The sequence below is a fragment of the Cygnus olor genome, chromosome 2, assembly GCF_009769625.2.
Source record: "Cygnus olor isolate bCygOlo1 chromosome 2, bCygOlo1.pri.v2, whole genome shotgun sequence".
NCBI classification, from domain to species: domain Eukaryota; kingdom Metazoa; phylum Chordata; class Aves; order Anseriformes; family Anatidae; genus Cygnus; species Cygnus olor.
The window spans coordinates 11,756,201-11,770,288 of record NC_049170.1 but is presented as its reverse complement, the minus strand read 5'-3'; the positions used below and the strand labels follow the sequence as shown (position 1 = coordinate 11,770,288).

The window sequence follows — 14,088 nt, the reverse complement described above, 5'->3', positions numbered from 1 at the left end:
CAGCCTTTTATCCCAAATCATTAGCAGTCTCTGGACCTTTAGGTTCTTGTTGCTTAAGGGATTTTTCTGACTGAAGTACTAATGATACCTCTCAATGCCTGGAGGCAGGCGAGGCCCTGGTTGTGTGTCACACATTGTTGCATCAGCCTCTAGGTGATAATATTTAATATAAAACATGGAAAAGAGAAATAGACACTTCTGGTCCATTCCTGCATGTGTGAGGCAAGGAGTTGGAATGTGCAGATTTTTATGCTGCTCTATGAAAAGCCAAACTGGAAACTGTCCCAGTCCCATTACAAACGGTGCATCTGATCCCAAAACCAGGGAGGTTTCTCAGCTGAATAAAGGCTTAGTGACATCAGCCATTGCTTTTACTTTGTGACCCAGCAAAACAGGTAGGAAGACTGAAATGCAGGTATACTTAATAAAAAAAAAAAGATTTGAGAATAAGTTCCTCCTGTACAAAATCCACATTCAGAATTTCATCATTTCTCATTCTAATTAAGGATCTCACTAGCACATAAGACTGTCAATTTACTTAATGCTTAAATATTAGTGGCTCAGAATTTATTAGAGAAATACAGATATCAGTCAGCACTGAGGACTTAGCAAGGAAAGCGCAATTCAGTCCTGTTTTAAAATTAGGAATTATCTGTAAGCATCTACATAGCTCTGTTCCTGAGCAGAAAACTGGAGCTCATACTCACATGAAAGGATTGCCAGATATCATTGATTCTGCTGCGATTAATTTAAGTTAGAGAAAAATCTTGTGGACTTGATATGGGGATGAAGCATGCAGAGGCTTGGGCTGTCTGACCCTCCTCTCCCTCCATATTTCCAAACCCCAAAGGGGAAGGGAAGGGAAGGCAAGGCAAGGCAAGGCAAGGCAAGGCAAGGGACTCGCAAGCACAGCAGTGTCTCCTTCCAGGTTCCTCAGAAGCAAAGCTGATGGGGTTTATCCTTTCTGTCTGCTAAGGGGAGGAGAGAAATGGACCATGGAAATGAGAACTGGAAGAGACCACTAAGTCATCCAGTCCATTTCCCTGCAAGTACAAGATGGCTCCCCGTGGTGCATTCCTGAGTGCATTTTCTGGTCTAGGTTTAAATGAATCAATTAGCAATGGAGATTTCAACACTACCTTGGGAAACCATTCTAGTCTAATAGATCTCATTGTTAATCATTCTCACCAGTTATTCAGGCTGTCTTTTATTTTCTGCAGTTTCGTCCCAGGTCTTCAGTCTTACTGCCCTAAATTGTCCATTTGGTACCCACCTCTCTTTGATACCCACCTCTTAGCACCCTTTAGATACATGCAGACACTGATACTACTTTCACAGGCATCACTTAGCAAAGGCTTACACATTTAATTTTTGCACTCTTTCCAGCTGGGTCACTCTCTTCAGCAGTTTTGCCCCTGTTTTCTGATTCATCTCCACTTGGGCAACCTCCTCCCCATCCTTTTCTGGGCTGGGAAATCGTCTCTGTGAAAGAGACTTACTGTAAAGACCTGCATAGGCGTGTCTTGCAAAATGGATTAAGTCCTTTTTCAGGCACCTGAAGATCTGATGGAGCAGTTCAAAACTGTCTTGTGTCAGAAAGGAATTTTACATTTACTTTTACATATCCCGAAGTATTGATGACAGGAAAAGAAATCCCTGCACAACTCCAGCATTTCAAAATCTATATACCATTTACACCCCTAAATATCTTTTATCTTTTAGCTAGCACGTGCTGTACTGCTAATATTAGCTAGCTGCGTAATTGTCTTTGTTCAGACTTCGACTGTTGCGGTCTTTGTGGCTGACAGATAAATGCATACTGCCAACAGCTAAATGCATGTTGTTTATCGTGCCTGCCCCTGCAGGGCTCATGGACCTGCCTTGGGGTGGTCATGCACCCATGGCACATCCCCAGGGGCAGCTTTTCCAGCGCCACTGCACTTTCATAGTCTTGACTATCTCCTATTACAAAGTTAAAGCCATTCAAAGGATGTAGTGGAGCTGCCAGGGAAGGAGATAACAGAAAATAATACGGGACTTGTCAGTGCTATGTAGCATCAAAAAATTTTCCTTCCCTAAACAAACCTGAAATGGAAACCTGAACTTATTCAGCTACGAGTAGAGAGTATTAAAAAAAAAAAAAAAAAAAACTCCACTGTGATCAGAGCTCTATTAAGCTGCCTCAAACATTATTCCAAATACACTTTTTTTGCAGATAACAATAGACAATCCTTTTGACTGATTTGTTAAAAAAGGTAAAGATAGAACATGAAATTATTGCTTATCAAAGAGAGAAGCAGCACCATTTAAAATAACATGAAATTGTACCCCATGAATTATTCACAAGGGCTGATGTTACACTATCATTATTTCTGGATTTCCTTTTCACTGCACAGTATTTCGTGTCAGTTGTTTCCAACCCAATAAAAGAGGTGGAGTTTTCTTAATTAATCACACCTGATTTTTCTGATTATTTTTCCTAATTTAAAATGAATATATTCCAAGCAGCAAGTTGTCTTCACGGTGTCAAGTTGAAAAGAAGATAGATTTCATTATCCCTAACAGGGTCTAAAACATGCAGCGAAGTAGATACATGCACGGTGACTGGTGTTTCTCTCCATGTTGTGCCAGCTGCTGAGAAATCAAAGTGTGATCCCAGTCGTACGCTGGCATTAGCAGTTGCAAGCTTCATCCTGTTCAATGTGAATTAAGCCCACTGAGCTCCACAGAAGTTCTCCAACATACAGCAGGTGTGATTCAGATTTCATACCACTGAATACCGTCTTCTGATTGCACGTAACAGTCAACACCTCTTGCAATTACCCGGTGATTTTGATTTTCCTTTTCCAACACATAACTATGCAGGGCTACAACTTCTTTTTTATGGAAGACCTTAATGATTGTAGCGCGCTAGAAGTGAGAGTAACTCTATTAAAGTCAGCTGAAATGCCAATTAGGCCAGCCAAAACTCTGCCTCTCTGATTTTATTGGTAGAGCTGTGTCACAAAACAGATGGGTGTAGACAGTTTGTATTTATGGCCACGGCTGAGCTCATCACTGTAGTCCAGAAGATGTTAGCCAGTTCTCCATATCCAACTTATTTGCTGAGCAAACCTACATTATTATTTTTTTTGTTGTTTACTGTCTCTTCTGTCAGCATCTTTCTGAACCATTTACGTTGCAAGCTCTGTGGCTGCAAGACTGATGTTATGGGAGATCATGTAGGGAAGACAGCATTATTTGCTTTATTTTCATAGTAGTCCAACTCAGACAATACGACAATCTATGAATATATTAACATTAACAGAAAAAAATTATCCTTAACTATTAAGGGGGGGGAAAAAATAAAAAACTGCCTCAGAAAGTTCAAACATCAGAAAACAAAATCTTAAAAGGCACCGGATTTGTTTTGCTTGCCCTCTCATGATTTGGGAAGTCTTGATTCATGCATGAATGCATGTAATAAGAGAAATCTTACCGCAAGCAGCTGTCTGCTGTACAGAAAACTACACTGCTGCTGGCTGTCTACAGGTCTTCAGAGCTCATGATGAGAAAGTGTCAGTACTGAGGTGTAATTCAGACTATCCAAATGCAAATATCTAAAATAGGCCAGATGAATCACCTCCCAGGAAAGTTTCTCTCCATTGACTGTAAAGAGAGTCTGCAGCAATTAGCCCAGCCACAGACATCTAAACTCTCGTTATCTGGAATAGATGAAATTAATCCCACCGCTGGTGTCAGCAAACTGAAAATGATCTGTAATGAAACCAATTTGTTTTTTAACTGCTCAGCTATGATCTGAAAGTCTGGAGTGTCAATGACACCAAAAAATTTAGTATTAGCATGGTCGAGGTCGCCCCCAACCATGAGAGGGGACCCAGCCTTCCTGGCTTTCACGGGGCTCGAGGGGGGCTCAGGCCTCCAGCAGAGCACCAGAAGGACTCGTTACCTCCCCACACCATGAGACTGGACCTGTCAGCCGAGTGGGTGAGGCATTTATGACTGTATTTTTGTTCTATAATGCAACTAATTAATTGTCATCGTTTGGGGGAATAAAAGGGGGAATAAAAATTCCTTTCCTGCTCTCCCAGCTGTCCCTGTGAACACAGCGTTAGCTGGTCCCCAGCCTGCACACTGACACAGCTCCCCAGTTCCCTTCCTCTGCTCCATTTCCTTTTCAAATTGAAAACTATTAGGAGGCTTTAGGCAAATAATAGAAACCTAATGCAGGTGCCTGTTATAAATCGTTCACTAGTTACTTTTAACCTAATGTCTTCTCAAACATTACTTCTCGCAAGGCAGCGAGGGAAAGAAATGCTTCAAGAACTCTGACAATCAATGGGTCAGGAGTTAAGGTCACAATAATGTAGCCCATTTCTTCTTGTTTGTCAAATGACTTGAACACAGTGAGAACCCTGGGTCTTTAATCTGAGGTTGGCTTCCCTCAGTAAGAATGTGGATCTTGGCAAGAATAATCCTCCTCTAGGATCATATCCTGATGCACTCCCTGAAGCAGGGATTGTAGCACAGGGCTGATGGTGACAGGATTAGGTGACAGTGCTAGGATTTTGCCACACCCAACGCTTTCTTAGGCATAAGTTGAAGATGTGCTCTGTCTAGGTCTGCCACGTGTTAGAGGTTAAATTAATCAGTGTTTAGGAGGCAGCTTGACTCTCGTAAACAGAAATCCCCTAAGAAATCTGAAGTATTCTGAAAGCAAAATAAAATAGGAAGTAAATATTAACAACAAGTTAGTAATGACATTTTTATGTAACATAGAGAAATGTACAGAAATGCCTATTAATTCTGAATCACTGCAGAAAGTATGTAGGCTCAAGAGTTGGAAATGATGCCTACAATGCCAATGTGTTCAGTTTGTGTTAAAAACTTGGCTGCATCAACTGGGCATCATGTACCTTATTCTCACAGACAAATTCCCCCTATGCTCATTGGAAGTAATATCAAGCATTTGACAGGGGATAAACCTCCAACTCTATGTACACACTTGAGATAAGGCATGCAAGAGGACAATCTGTTAGCATATATGCCCACGAACACGTCAGACTGTTGGACATATTTCTCGTCATGCGGGGTACCCTCACATGCAGTGTTGAATGGTGGTATATTGGTCACAGATCACTTTCCCCATTTGGCTCCCCAGTGAGGTGTAAATACTTCAGAGCTAGTGCATAAGTCATTTACCCCTGTGTTTTGGAGTGCCTTAGTAGTGAGATGTAACTCTTGGGTATTTCCGAGCACGGAGGAACACAGATGATATTCTCTGTCATTGTAAATGGAAAATACATGGAGACTTTTAGTGTTTAATGCTCAGACCAGTTCTGCAAATTCTTGGAAACTGCTGCCTACAGCCCCAGGCACCATCAAAGTGATGCTGAGCAAACGTGCACCTTGCCAGGACTGGCTGACACCCCAGGCTGTGCCCACACACAGCTACCTGCTGGGCCCTGTGTCACTGAAAGCCAACATATGGAGCTAATGTCACCCTAAAACAAACATCCCAAGCAAACTTTGCTATCACAGTGTGTGTGGACATTGTAATAGCAAACAACATCAGAGGCATTCGTACCACAGCTGCATCAACAAGTGCTGGGTGACTCCGTAAGACTGTTTCATTTGTGAACAAATCTAAACCTCGCAGAAAACACCAAGCACGCTAATCACCTTGCACTCATGCTAGAAGAGATAATTTATGGAAAAACAAATGTTTGAAATAATGAAAGTCATCCCACAGAGCCCTGGACTGATGGGGGAGGGGGGGGGTAGGTGAGTAAAGTACCCCCCCAGATGGTGCAGAGCCCGGTGCATTGACTGCGAGGTGAAGGGGGAGAAGGGGAGGCACGTTAGGGGCATACTTCAGAAGGTGAAAGAAGCAGAAAGTCAGAATAAAAGTAGAAAGAAGCAGCTGGTGTCAGTGCCCTGAGGAGTATTGATTTGGTCTCCTCAGGTGCGGGATGGCAGAGGGAGGGCTCATGGGTTTCTGAATCAGGGAACTGCCTCTTGCTGGTTTACTTCTACTGTATGGGGGAAAATAAGATTCTGTGGACATTTCTGAGTAAATAAAATAGCACCAAAAAATAGCTGAGTCTTGTCACGAACCCTCCAACCAAGGAAACCACTATGTACTGTTCAGGAAAGTATAAGCCAGTCTTTGAGATGCAGAGCGGGACTCAGACACCTTTGTTGCAGGCAGTGCCTCATGAAATGCTTGGTATTAACCCATGCAAAGGACACAGCTAACTAGACTGACATCAATCTGATCTAAACCCATTATTTTTCTTGTGAAGGCAGTGCCCCTAAAGCACCAAAGCAATTCTTATATACGAGAGTATAAATACCTTTCTTTGTATGGACAGAGCCATTTGTCCACCTCACCTTTTTATCAAGTAATAAAAGCAGGATTCTCTGGGTTTTCTAGACTGTGAGCTCTTCTAATAACGAGAGATGAAACTACAGACACAGGTATACCATGACGTGCACTTTGTCACTAAGACCTAAAACAACTTCTGTCTGAGACTGCCATGATCAAGGCATCAGGTGTGATTAACTGAACTTTTTCACACCACTTACACCTCACCCACAAATGTCACAATGCTGCCATGCCATGATACTACTGAACCTTTTGGACTACAATGTAGCTCTCATATTGGTATAGGCATGAGATAATTTTGGAGTCATCTCCTATTATATACATTAAGCATGGTAACCACTAGTACCAGTGCTGTGTTGAGATTGAGATATATCATTAGTTCTATTTACAAACTGGGACGTTATCAGCAACACCAGGCCTTTAAGTTTAAAATACTCATTTCTTCTCTGTTCTGCTGTTTTCTCAGATCAAACCTATGGGTCTTATGAGAGAACATGGCCCCAAGCATGGTGCTTCCTATGCAGAAAAGTCTCTGCTTTTTTTTTTCTGCCACTCAATAGACTTCATCATTAGAAAAATAAAGATTGCTGACTCTATAAAATTATTCCTAAAGCTTTTTTACAGCTAAAATAAGATCACAGAAATAAGAACAAAGCAAGAGCTTATATGGATTCAGTATTCATTCTTCAGTAAAATGTGTTGAAGTCAGAAGCATTTAGCCCGTGGTGAGATTTTTTTTACTCACTCTATGGTGAAAACTTTGAGGGCTTCATTTGTTTGCCTAAAGGCAGGCATCTGTTTCCACTGAGTCACCTCATGGATTTCCATGTGAGACAACTGGGGAGGGCGCAAAACCGCCTGGACGCCCCCTCCTCCCTGGAGCAGCAGCCAAAGGTTAAGCAGGACACCAAGGGCATCTCAAGCAACTCTACATGGGCGCACCCAACCTCCAGCAGCCTGGTTTGCTCTTCTGTAAATGTGTTTGCCTACTCACAGTACTTATGTACAGTTGTCAAACACAGTCCGATGCTCTTAGACTCCTTTGTCGTGCCTAGAGGAAGCACCCATCTGCCAGAAAAATCCTTTTTTTTTTTTTTTTTCCCAAGAGCTGCTCCTCTGTTCTTTCTTTTTCAGAGAGATGCATTCTGAAATGTGCTGTTCAGTAGGTAATTTCAGTTTGGGCTCAGTTCATTCTTAGCTATTCTTTCAAATTGTCTGCAGGGCTGAATGAGCTACGTTTCCAGTGAAACCCAGGTCCTGTTGAAGTCTGTGAGCACTTTGCCACTGACTCCAGAGAAATGAGGACTTAATCCTAGAGAGTGTCTATCTGAACCAAGAAAGGCATGTTTTTCAATTGCTATCACTGTTATCTGGAAAGCCAGTGGACAAATAAAGCTGGTCTCAGAGAGGAATGCTCCACGCCTGGGGCCACAGTATAAGAGGCACTGAGGTAACTGCTCTTGGAGAAACAAAAAGGAGACTCTACTGAAAATCATATCTGTTTATTCTCTGACATTTTAAAGAGCAGCTCCAGAAGTGTTACTTGCATTTTATTTAGCACTTCTAGTGCAACAGCAATGAAAACTAACATTACAGGGAGTGTGTGTTCCCACCAGAAAATGTCTTCAACAGCTCATAAAAACCTGGCCATTTATCAGCACTGCAGGAGATATTTATTACCTCTCTACAGCATATTCACTGCTATGATGTAGTTATTGATTTAACAAGTAAACATTGTGGCACGGTTTTATTTTGGAATTAGCAGCAAGACTGAAATAGAGCCCTTATTATTCTAATAACACTGAGATGTGAGATTCCTGCATATTCCAAAGGCCATATCAGTACCTCTACAAGCATCCTGTTAGGGCCATCTCAGCTGCCACATCAAAGTGTGGGCTTTGCGAACTTTAAAAATTATGATATCATACTCACCCCCAGGCAGTTTCACAACACTTGTTTTTCTTTCTGCAGGTTTGGACATCAGGCAAGCTCAGGTTATTGTGCTGTCATCGGGTACCAAATGTATAAATGGGGAATACATTAATGACAAAGGGCTTGCGGTCAACGACTGCCATGCAGAAATTGTTGCAAGAAGGGCATTTATTCACTTCCTTTACTCACAGCTGGAGCTACACTTAAGGTAAATGAATTTTGTTGATGCTTAGTGAATGTTATATGGCCTTCAGTGGAACAGATCCATCCTCCAGACATTGGAACTATTTGTTTCTTGATGGTGTTGTTTCTGAGTCTTTGGCTGATGAAGGACCAATATACTGTACAGTACAAAATGAGTGTTAGGTAGTCTGGAGTGTTGGGTCATGAGCTCCTTTACTTCAGCTGATTTTCTTTCAGTAGCTATTAGACATGATTCATAAAGTTTGGTTTTATGAAGCCTGATGATTTTGTACAAATCTTTACGTGCAGGCTTATTAACATCATTCACTAACCATAGACTGGAAGGGGGTCATTCTGCTCTCTGCAGACATTTTTCTGTCTTCCTTGCTGCTGCTGAAATACCTCAAGGAAGTGATTTACTGATCATTAATGCCTTCATTGACTCACTAGAGAACCAGTGAGTGTTAACAGTACAGTAAACTTGGTGCCAAAGTGCAAGATGCTATCACTCATTCCTTCTTTACGATGTTCTAAAATGTTATAGCATGTAGAGTTACTATGGAGGAATTATTGTTCCTGTCTTCAGTCAAACCCACCTTGTTACCATTTAAACGATTAATGGGTCATATACTGCCTGGACGCTGGTAACCAGCAGGATACCACCAGGGTCTGTCCTGGTACCTTGCTAATCATTTCCATCAGCAATCTGGAAAAGGCTATGGAGTGCTTGCTCATAAGCTTTGCAAATGACACCAGACTGTGGGGAGACCAGTTGACAAACTTGAGGGGCTGGTCTGCCATTCAGACAGGCTCGGGGAATGGGCCAGCAGGAACTTCAACATGAAATTCAATAAAGATAAACAAGAAGTTCTGGACTGAGAAGGAAAGAATGACCTGCAACAGCACAGTTTGGGGCAACTCTGCTGAACAGAGACGAGGGGCTGGCAGCAACCTGCACGTGAGCCAGCAGCATGCCAGGCAGCAAAGAGAGTCAACAGCATGACAGGCTGTATGAAAGCTGAGGGATGTGATTACCCCTCTCTACTCAGCACTCATTAGACCACATCTACAGCCAAGTTCAGTTTGGGGTCCCCCAGTACAGGAAAGGCATCGACCATCTGAAACAGGTTCAGCAGAGGCCACCTGCTGAAGGACAGGAGCACTTGGCCTGTGTGGAGAGGCTGAGGGAACTGGGCCTGGTCAATGTGGAAACAAGATGGCTGACCCAGCAGAACCTATGGGAGGTCAGCAAAAAGGGGGAAATGAGGTCTTGACTGTGGTGAAGATGACAACAGGCATGCACTGGAACAAGAGAAGCTCAGGCTGGATATATAAGGACAAACTGTCCACATGGGAATAGGCACACAGTAGAACAGGGCACCCAGCAGGGTTGTGCAGTCCCATCTTGGAGGTTTTCAGGACGCAACTGGATAAAGCCTTGTGCTACCTAGCTAGAGAGCTGAGACCCCTTTCAGTCTGAATCCTATAAATCCTATGATCCTATGAAATCCAAGCAGAAGTGAAGCTGAGGTGGCATTTATTTTTATGGAAGGAACCAAGGAAGGAAGGAAGGAAAGAAATCAAAAGCCCTTAGCTACAGACCATTCTTCTGCCTTCCATTCTTCTTGGCATTTTCATGAAATTTTATCTGAATTTTATCATTAACCGTGGTGAAAAAATTCCCTTTGTCTTCAGAAGGTTTTGCATCAGGTCACAGACACAAAGACTGTGTTCTTGTGAGCACCTATGATATTTTTGGCTCCAAAGCAATGCTAATAGAAATAGTGGTTATTTTCACTTCAGGCTGGGGTTGAAGACAAGAGAGTATATTGAGTAGATGAGCTTGGCTGACAAAGGAGGACAAGAGCCTTGAAGGGTTTAATAAAAAACAATATTCTCTCTATTTCAATCTGAATTGCTTTCAAGTTTACATTAAATTATTATGTTTTCAGCAGTGTAGCAACCCTAGTACTTGCTTTGTGCTACAGTCTCTTGGGAAACAAGTGTTACCACTGTATCTTAAACTATTGTATTGATTCACTTCCCTAACATGTTCAGTCATATTATTATTTTATTTGGATCAATGTTAACAGTCTTTTGTTAAGAGCATCCTCAGCGCAGCACAAGCTTTGTTCACAATAACTTCAAATCACTCCCTGTTCAGCCAAGAGCAGACACCACTGCTTCCCTGACCAGCACATATAATAAAAATCTCAACCAAAAATTGTCAAGTCTAAGCACCTTTGAAAGACAGGGCTGAAGATACTGTCAAATCAGGTTTTGCTTTCTTAAAATCCATGTGGAAGCAAAACTGCGTGCTGTAACATATTTTCCAATTACATTACAGTATCTATTGCTGCATTCAGTTTTAGGCCATCGTCAGGAGCTTTGTCATGAAAGAGAATGGGGGTGTTTAAAATTAAACGAAAAATGCATTTACTGAATATTAAAGTCGCATTTCCCCTTTTTTCTCTATAAAAGGAGAGAACTCCCACTTGCAGAGAAGCCACGTTGTGCTACTGCATAGCTAAAGATGAGTTTTTCAGGACATAGAAAGACAGCTTTTTTAGGACAGATATGTTAACTCAGCTCCACTGGGACTCCCTGTATACTAGCTCCTCAGGCTTGGGGGAAACACAGACAGGATTTCTGTGTTGTTTCTGTGTTGTTATTAACCTAACCCAAATTCAAGTCCTCTCCTGGAATCCATTGTACAAAGTGGTATACAAACTGAGACCAAAAAGACAGTTCCCTAACCAAAACCATAATGAAAGCAAAGTACATGTCTCAGCTTAGATTTTCCATCCCTCCCTATGGAACAGAAAAGGAGGCTCTGTGGGACATAGTAAATAGCATTCCCTATTTTGTAATACGTCTTCCCACTGAGCCTACGTGCTCGAATTGATCTCCACAGCTGGATTTAAAACTTCAGGAATTTCCAGTAAAAGACTTATTTTTCAAAGTGATGTTCTCCTTGTAAAGGAACCACTTCTCCAGCATTTACAAATAGTGCCACTAACTTCAGAGAAAACAAAACTTCTGCTTCTCTGAATATAGCCTGGAAGCTTCAAAGAGCAGGGACAAGGAGGCTAGAGAGAGAGAGGGCCAGGATAGAGAATGAATGTCCAGGAGAGATGGATTCACTGAGCTGATTTTAGTTCTTGACACCTTGCTTGAGATGTCTACAAGTTAGTCAACTGTGAACTAGATACCCCAAGGCTCCTCTTATCATCAGTGAAGAGAGATGGGCCTCTCTGGAGTGTGATTCAGCAGACCTATTTAAAGTAGCTATTGTAGGCGAGGTGAATTGCCATGTACTGGGGTAATTTTTTTCCACTGCTGTAAGGATAGTACAGGGTGACTGCTTCAGATATTTAAAATGTAGAATAGTCCCATCCACAAGACAAAGTTGCAGCAATATGTAAATTACATTTTCTTCCTTCTCTTCATATTGCTAAGTGTTAAAGGTGCAGCTTTCCTGAATTTTCTTGTGGAAGATAGCTCCAGAAGGGGAACTTCTCTAAGAAGCCTCTAAGAGGCCTCTCTAAGAAGCAAGAGTGACAAATACTTCAAAGGGAAACTTTCTTTCAACAATTTGTTGTCAAGAGCTTGAGTTAAATAAAAGCTAAAAGCACAACTAAAACCTGACAGTTTCTAACCAGTCTGATTAAAAACCCTGCCCCTCCCAGATTTCATTTTTATGACAACCATAATCCTCAAGTTCTCAAGACTTTCATAAAAAAGATGAAAAGTAAGACACAAGTTTTCTGATGTACAAAAGAAGGATGAGAAAGACCTTTTGAGAAGCTTTTTCTAAAATTCACCATCAAAAAGTACACAAATATCTTAGTCTGATTATCTTGCAATGATGGCAGTAAAATTCACGTTGACTTCAGTGGGATTATTTACATCAACAGGTGAATAGGGAAGAAAAAATAAATCCAAGTCTTCTTTATTAAAGAAAACTAAAACTAATGGGCTATTCTTCAAATAAATCAGCACTGTAACAGTCTTACCACTGTAGTAGCCCTACTGGTACCAGAGGGTTGATTTTACCAGTAGTTCTTCAAGAGGTTTATATGAAAACCAATCTTGATTTTATACGTAAAAAGTAAGGAACACTCTTCATCCAGTACAGTCATTTTTTTTTCCAGGAAATGCCAGCTATTTGTTGTACATCTACTATTTCTTATTTTTGTCCTACTAGCCTCTCAATGGACACAGCCTTTTTAAGCCTGCTCTTAATTTCTCTAGGATGCTGTGCTCTATGCCAAGCAATGCACGTAGCACTAGAAACTCCCCATACCTACATTTAAGTGCTAAAAATAGCTCCTCTGCTACTCTTTTAGAGAGTAAGGCTTTGCTTCAGCAAAACACTTCACATATATTAAACCATTAGTACATGCTGAAATCTTCTTGAAGTCAGCTCAAAACATAGGCATGAATATTAAATAACGAACTTAAGCGCAAGATTAAAATTAGCACTTTCTTAAGCATTTCTCTTGAATGAGCCTCAAATTCTGACTCTGCTGCAGTAATTCACAACAGGCAAAGATTTAGGGACAAATTCTGCTCTTTTAGCCACTGCCAGCATGTGGAAGTGACACACTAATGCCACTCACTGAATGAATGACATTGTGGGCTCACTACGGGCTTATGTCTTCATTGCTTCATGCAGGTGTGCATGGCTGTACAGTGTGGCTTGGCAAGGTCCTGCCACCTCAGACTCATTTCCCCCCTCACGAGGGTGAGAAGTGACATTGCAGAAGTGCCTCTTGTGCTCCACACAGCCCACTTTTACCAGGTCCCCACATCCCCTGGGGTCTGAAGCCTTGTGGAGTCCCCAAGCCTCCCACAGACAAGACTCCCTGCAAAGCCACTGTAGTTATTACATGCAAAATTCATTTATAACAATATCCTCAGAGTTTTGTTACTAAACCCATTCAGCCACTGGGCAGGGATGAATCTCTCCTTTCAGTTCAACCGTTCAACCCCCAGAAAACCACCCCAGCAGCAGGTCAAGAGCGTATGTGGTACGGAGGAGCTCATTCCCCCTGGAGGAAGAGCCAAGCTGCCTTGCCCTCCAGCTGCCTGTGTTTAGAGCAGCTGTCCGTCGCCCAACCCATCAACCACACTGGCCACAGACCCTTCGAGGTATGAGGGAGAGAGCAAGGTTAATCAGTGAAAAACAGCCACAGGATGGGTGCTGATTGCTGTGAACTCCTGTAACCCAGCCCAAAACATGACTGCTCCAACCCTACATAGCAACTGTTTCCAAGTCGTACAAGCTGCCCCCCACACTAATAGTTTAACATACTAATAGCAGGCGCCAGGACTGCACAGCTTTGTATTCTCCCATCTGATTTTGCAGTGAATTATTTAAAACCAGCTGCACTCGCTCTGAAGTCCAAGCAGCAGGACTTACGGGTATTTTATTATTTCAGAGGCTTGCATCAGGGCGATAGTATAATTAGCGTGGTTGGGAAATTCCACCGCAGCCTGCAGAAGAAGGAAGGAGCCGGCACGGCTCCGTGCCCCTGGCAGGCAAGGTAATGTGCCTGTAAATTCCTCCTGACAGCAAACGC

At 42.2% G+C, this 14,088-nt stretch overlaps 1 protein-coding gene across 2 annotated transcripts in view; it reads left to right on the top strand.

The window, feature by feature from the left end:
- The window catches only part of ADARB2 (adenosine deaminase RNA specific B2 (inactive)), a 310,567-nt gene that overhangs the window by 256,303 nt on the left and 40,176 nt on the right, over positions 1-14,088 (top strand). For both annotated transcript variants that reach the window (XM_040548593.1, XM_040548592.1), the window contains one exon: positions 8,360-8,528. In XM_040548593.1, coding sequence (XP_040404527.1) covers positions 8,360-8,528 — 169 coding nt within the window. The remainder of the gene's footprint in view (positions 1-8,359; positions 8,529-14,088) is intronic.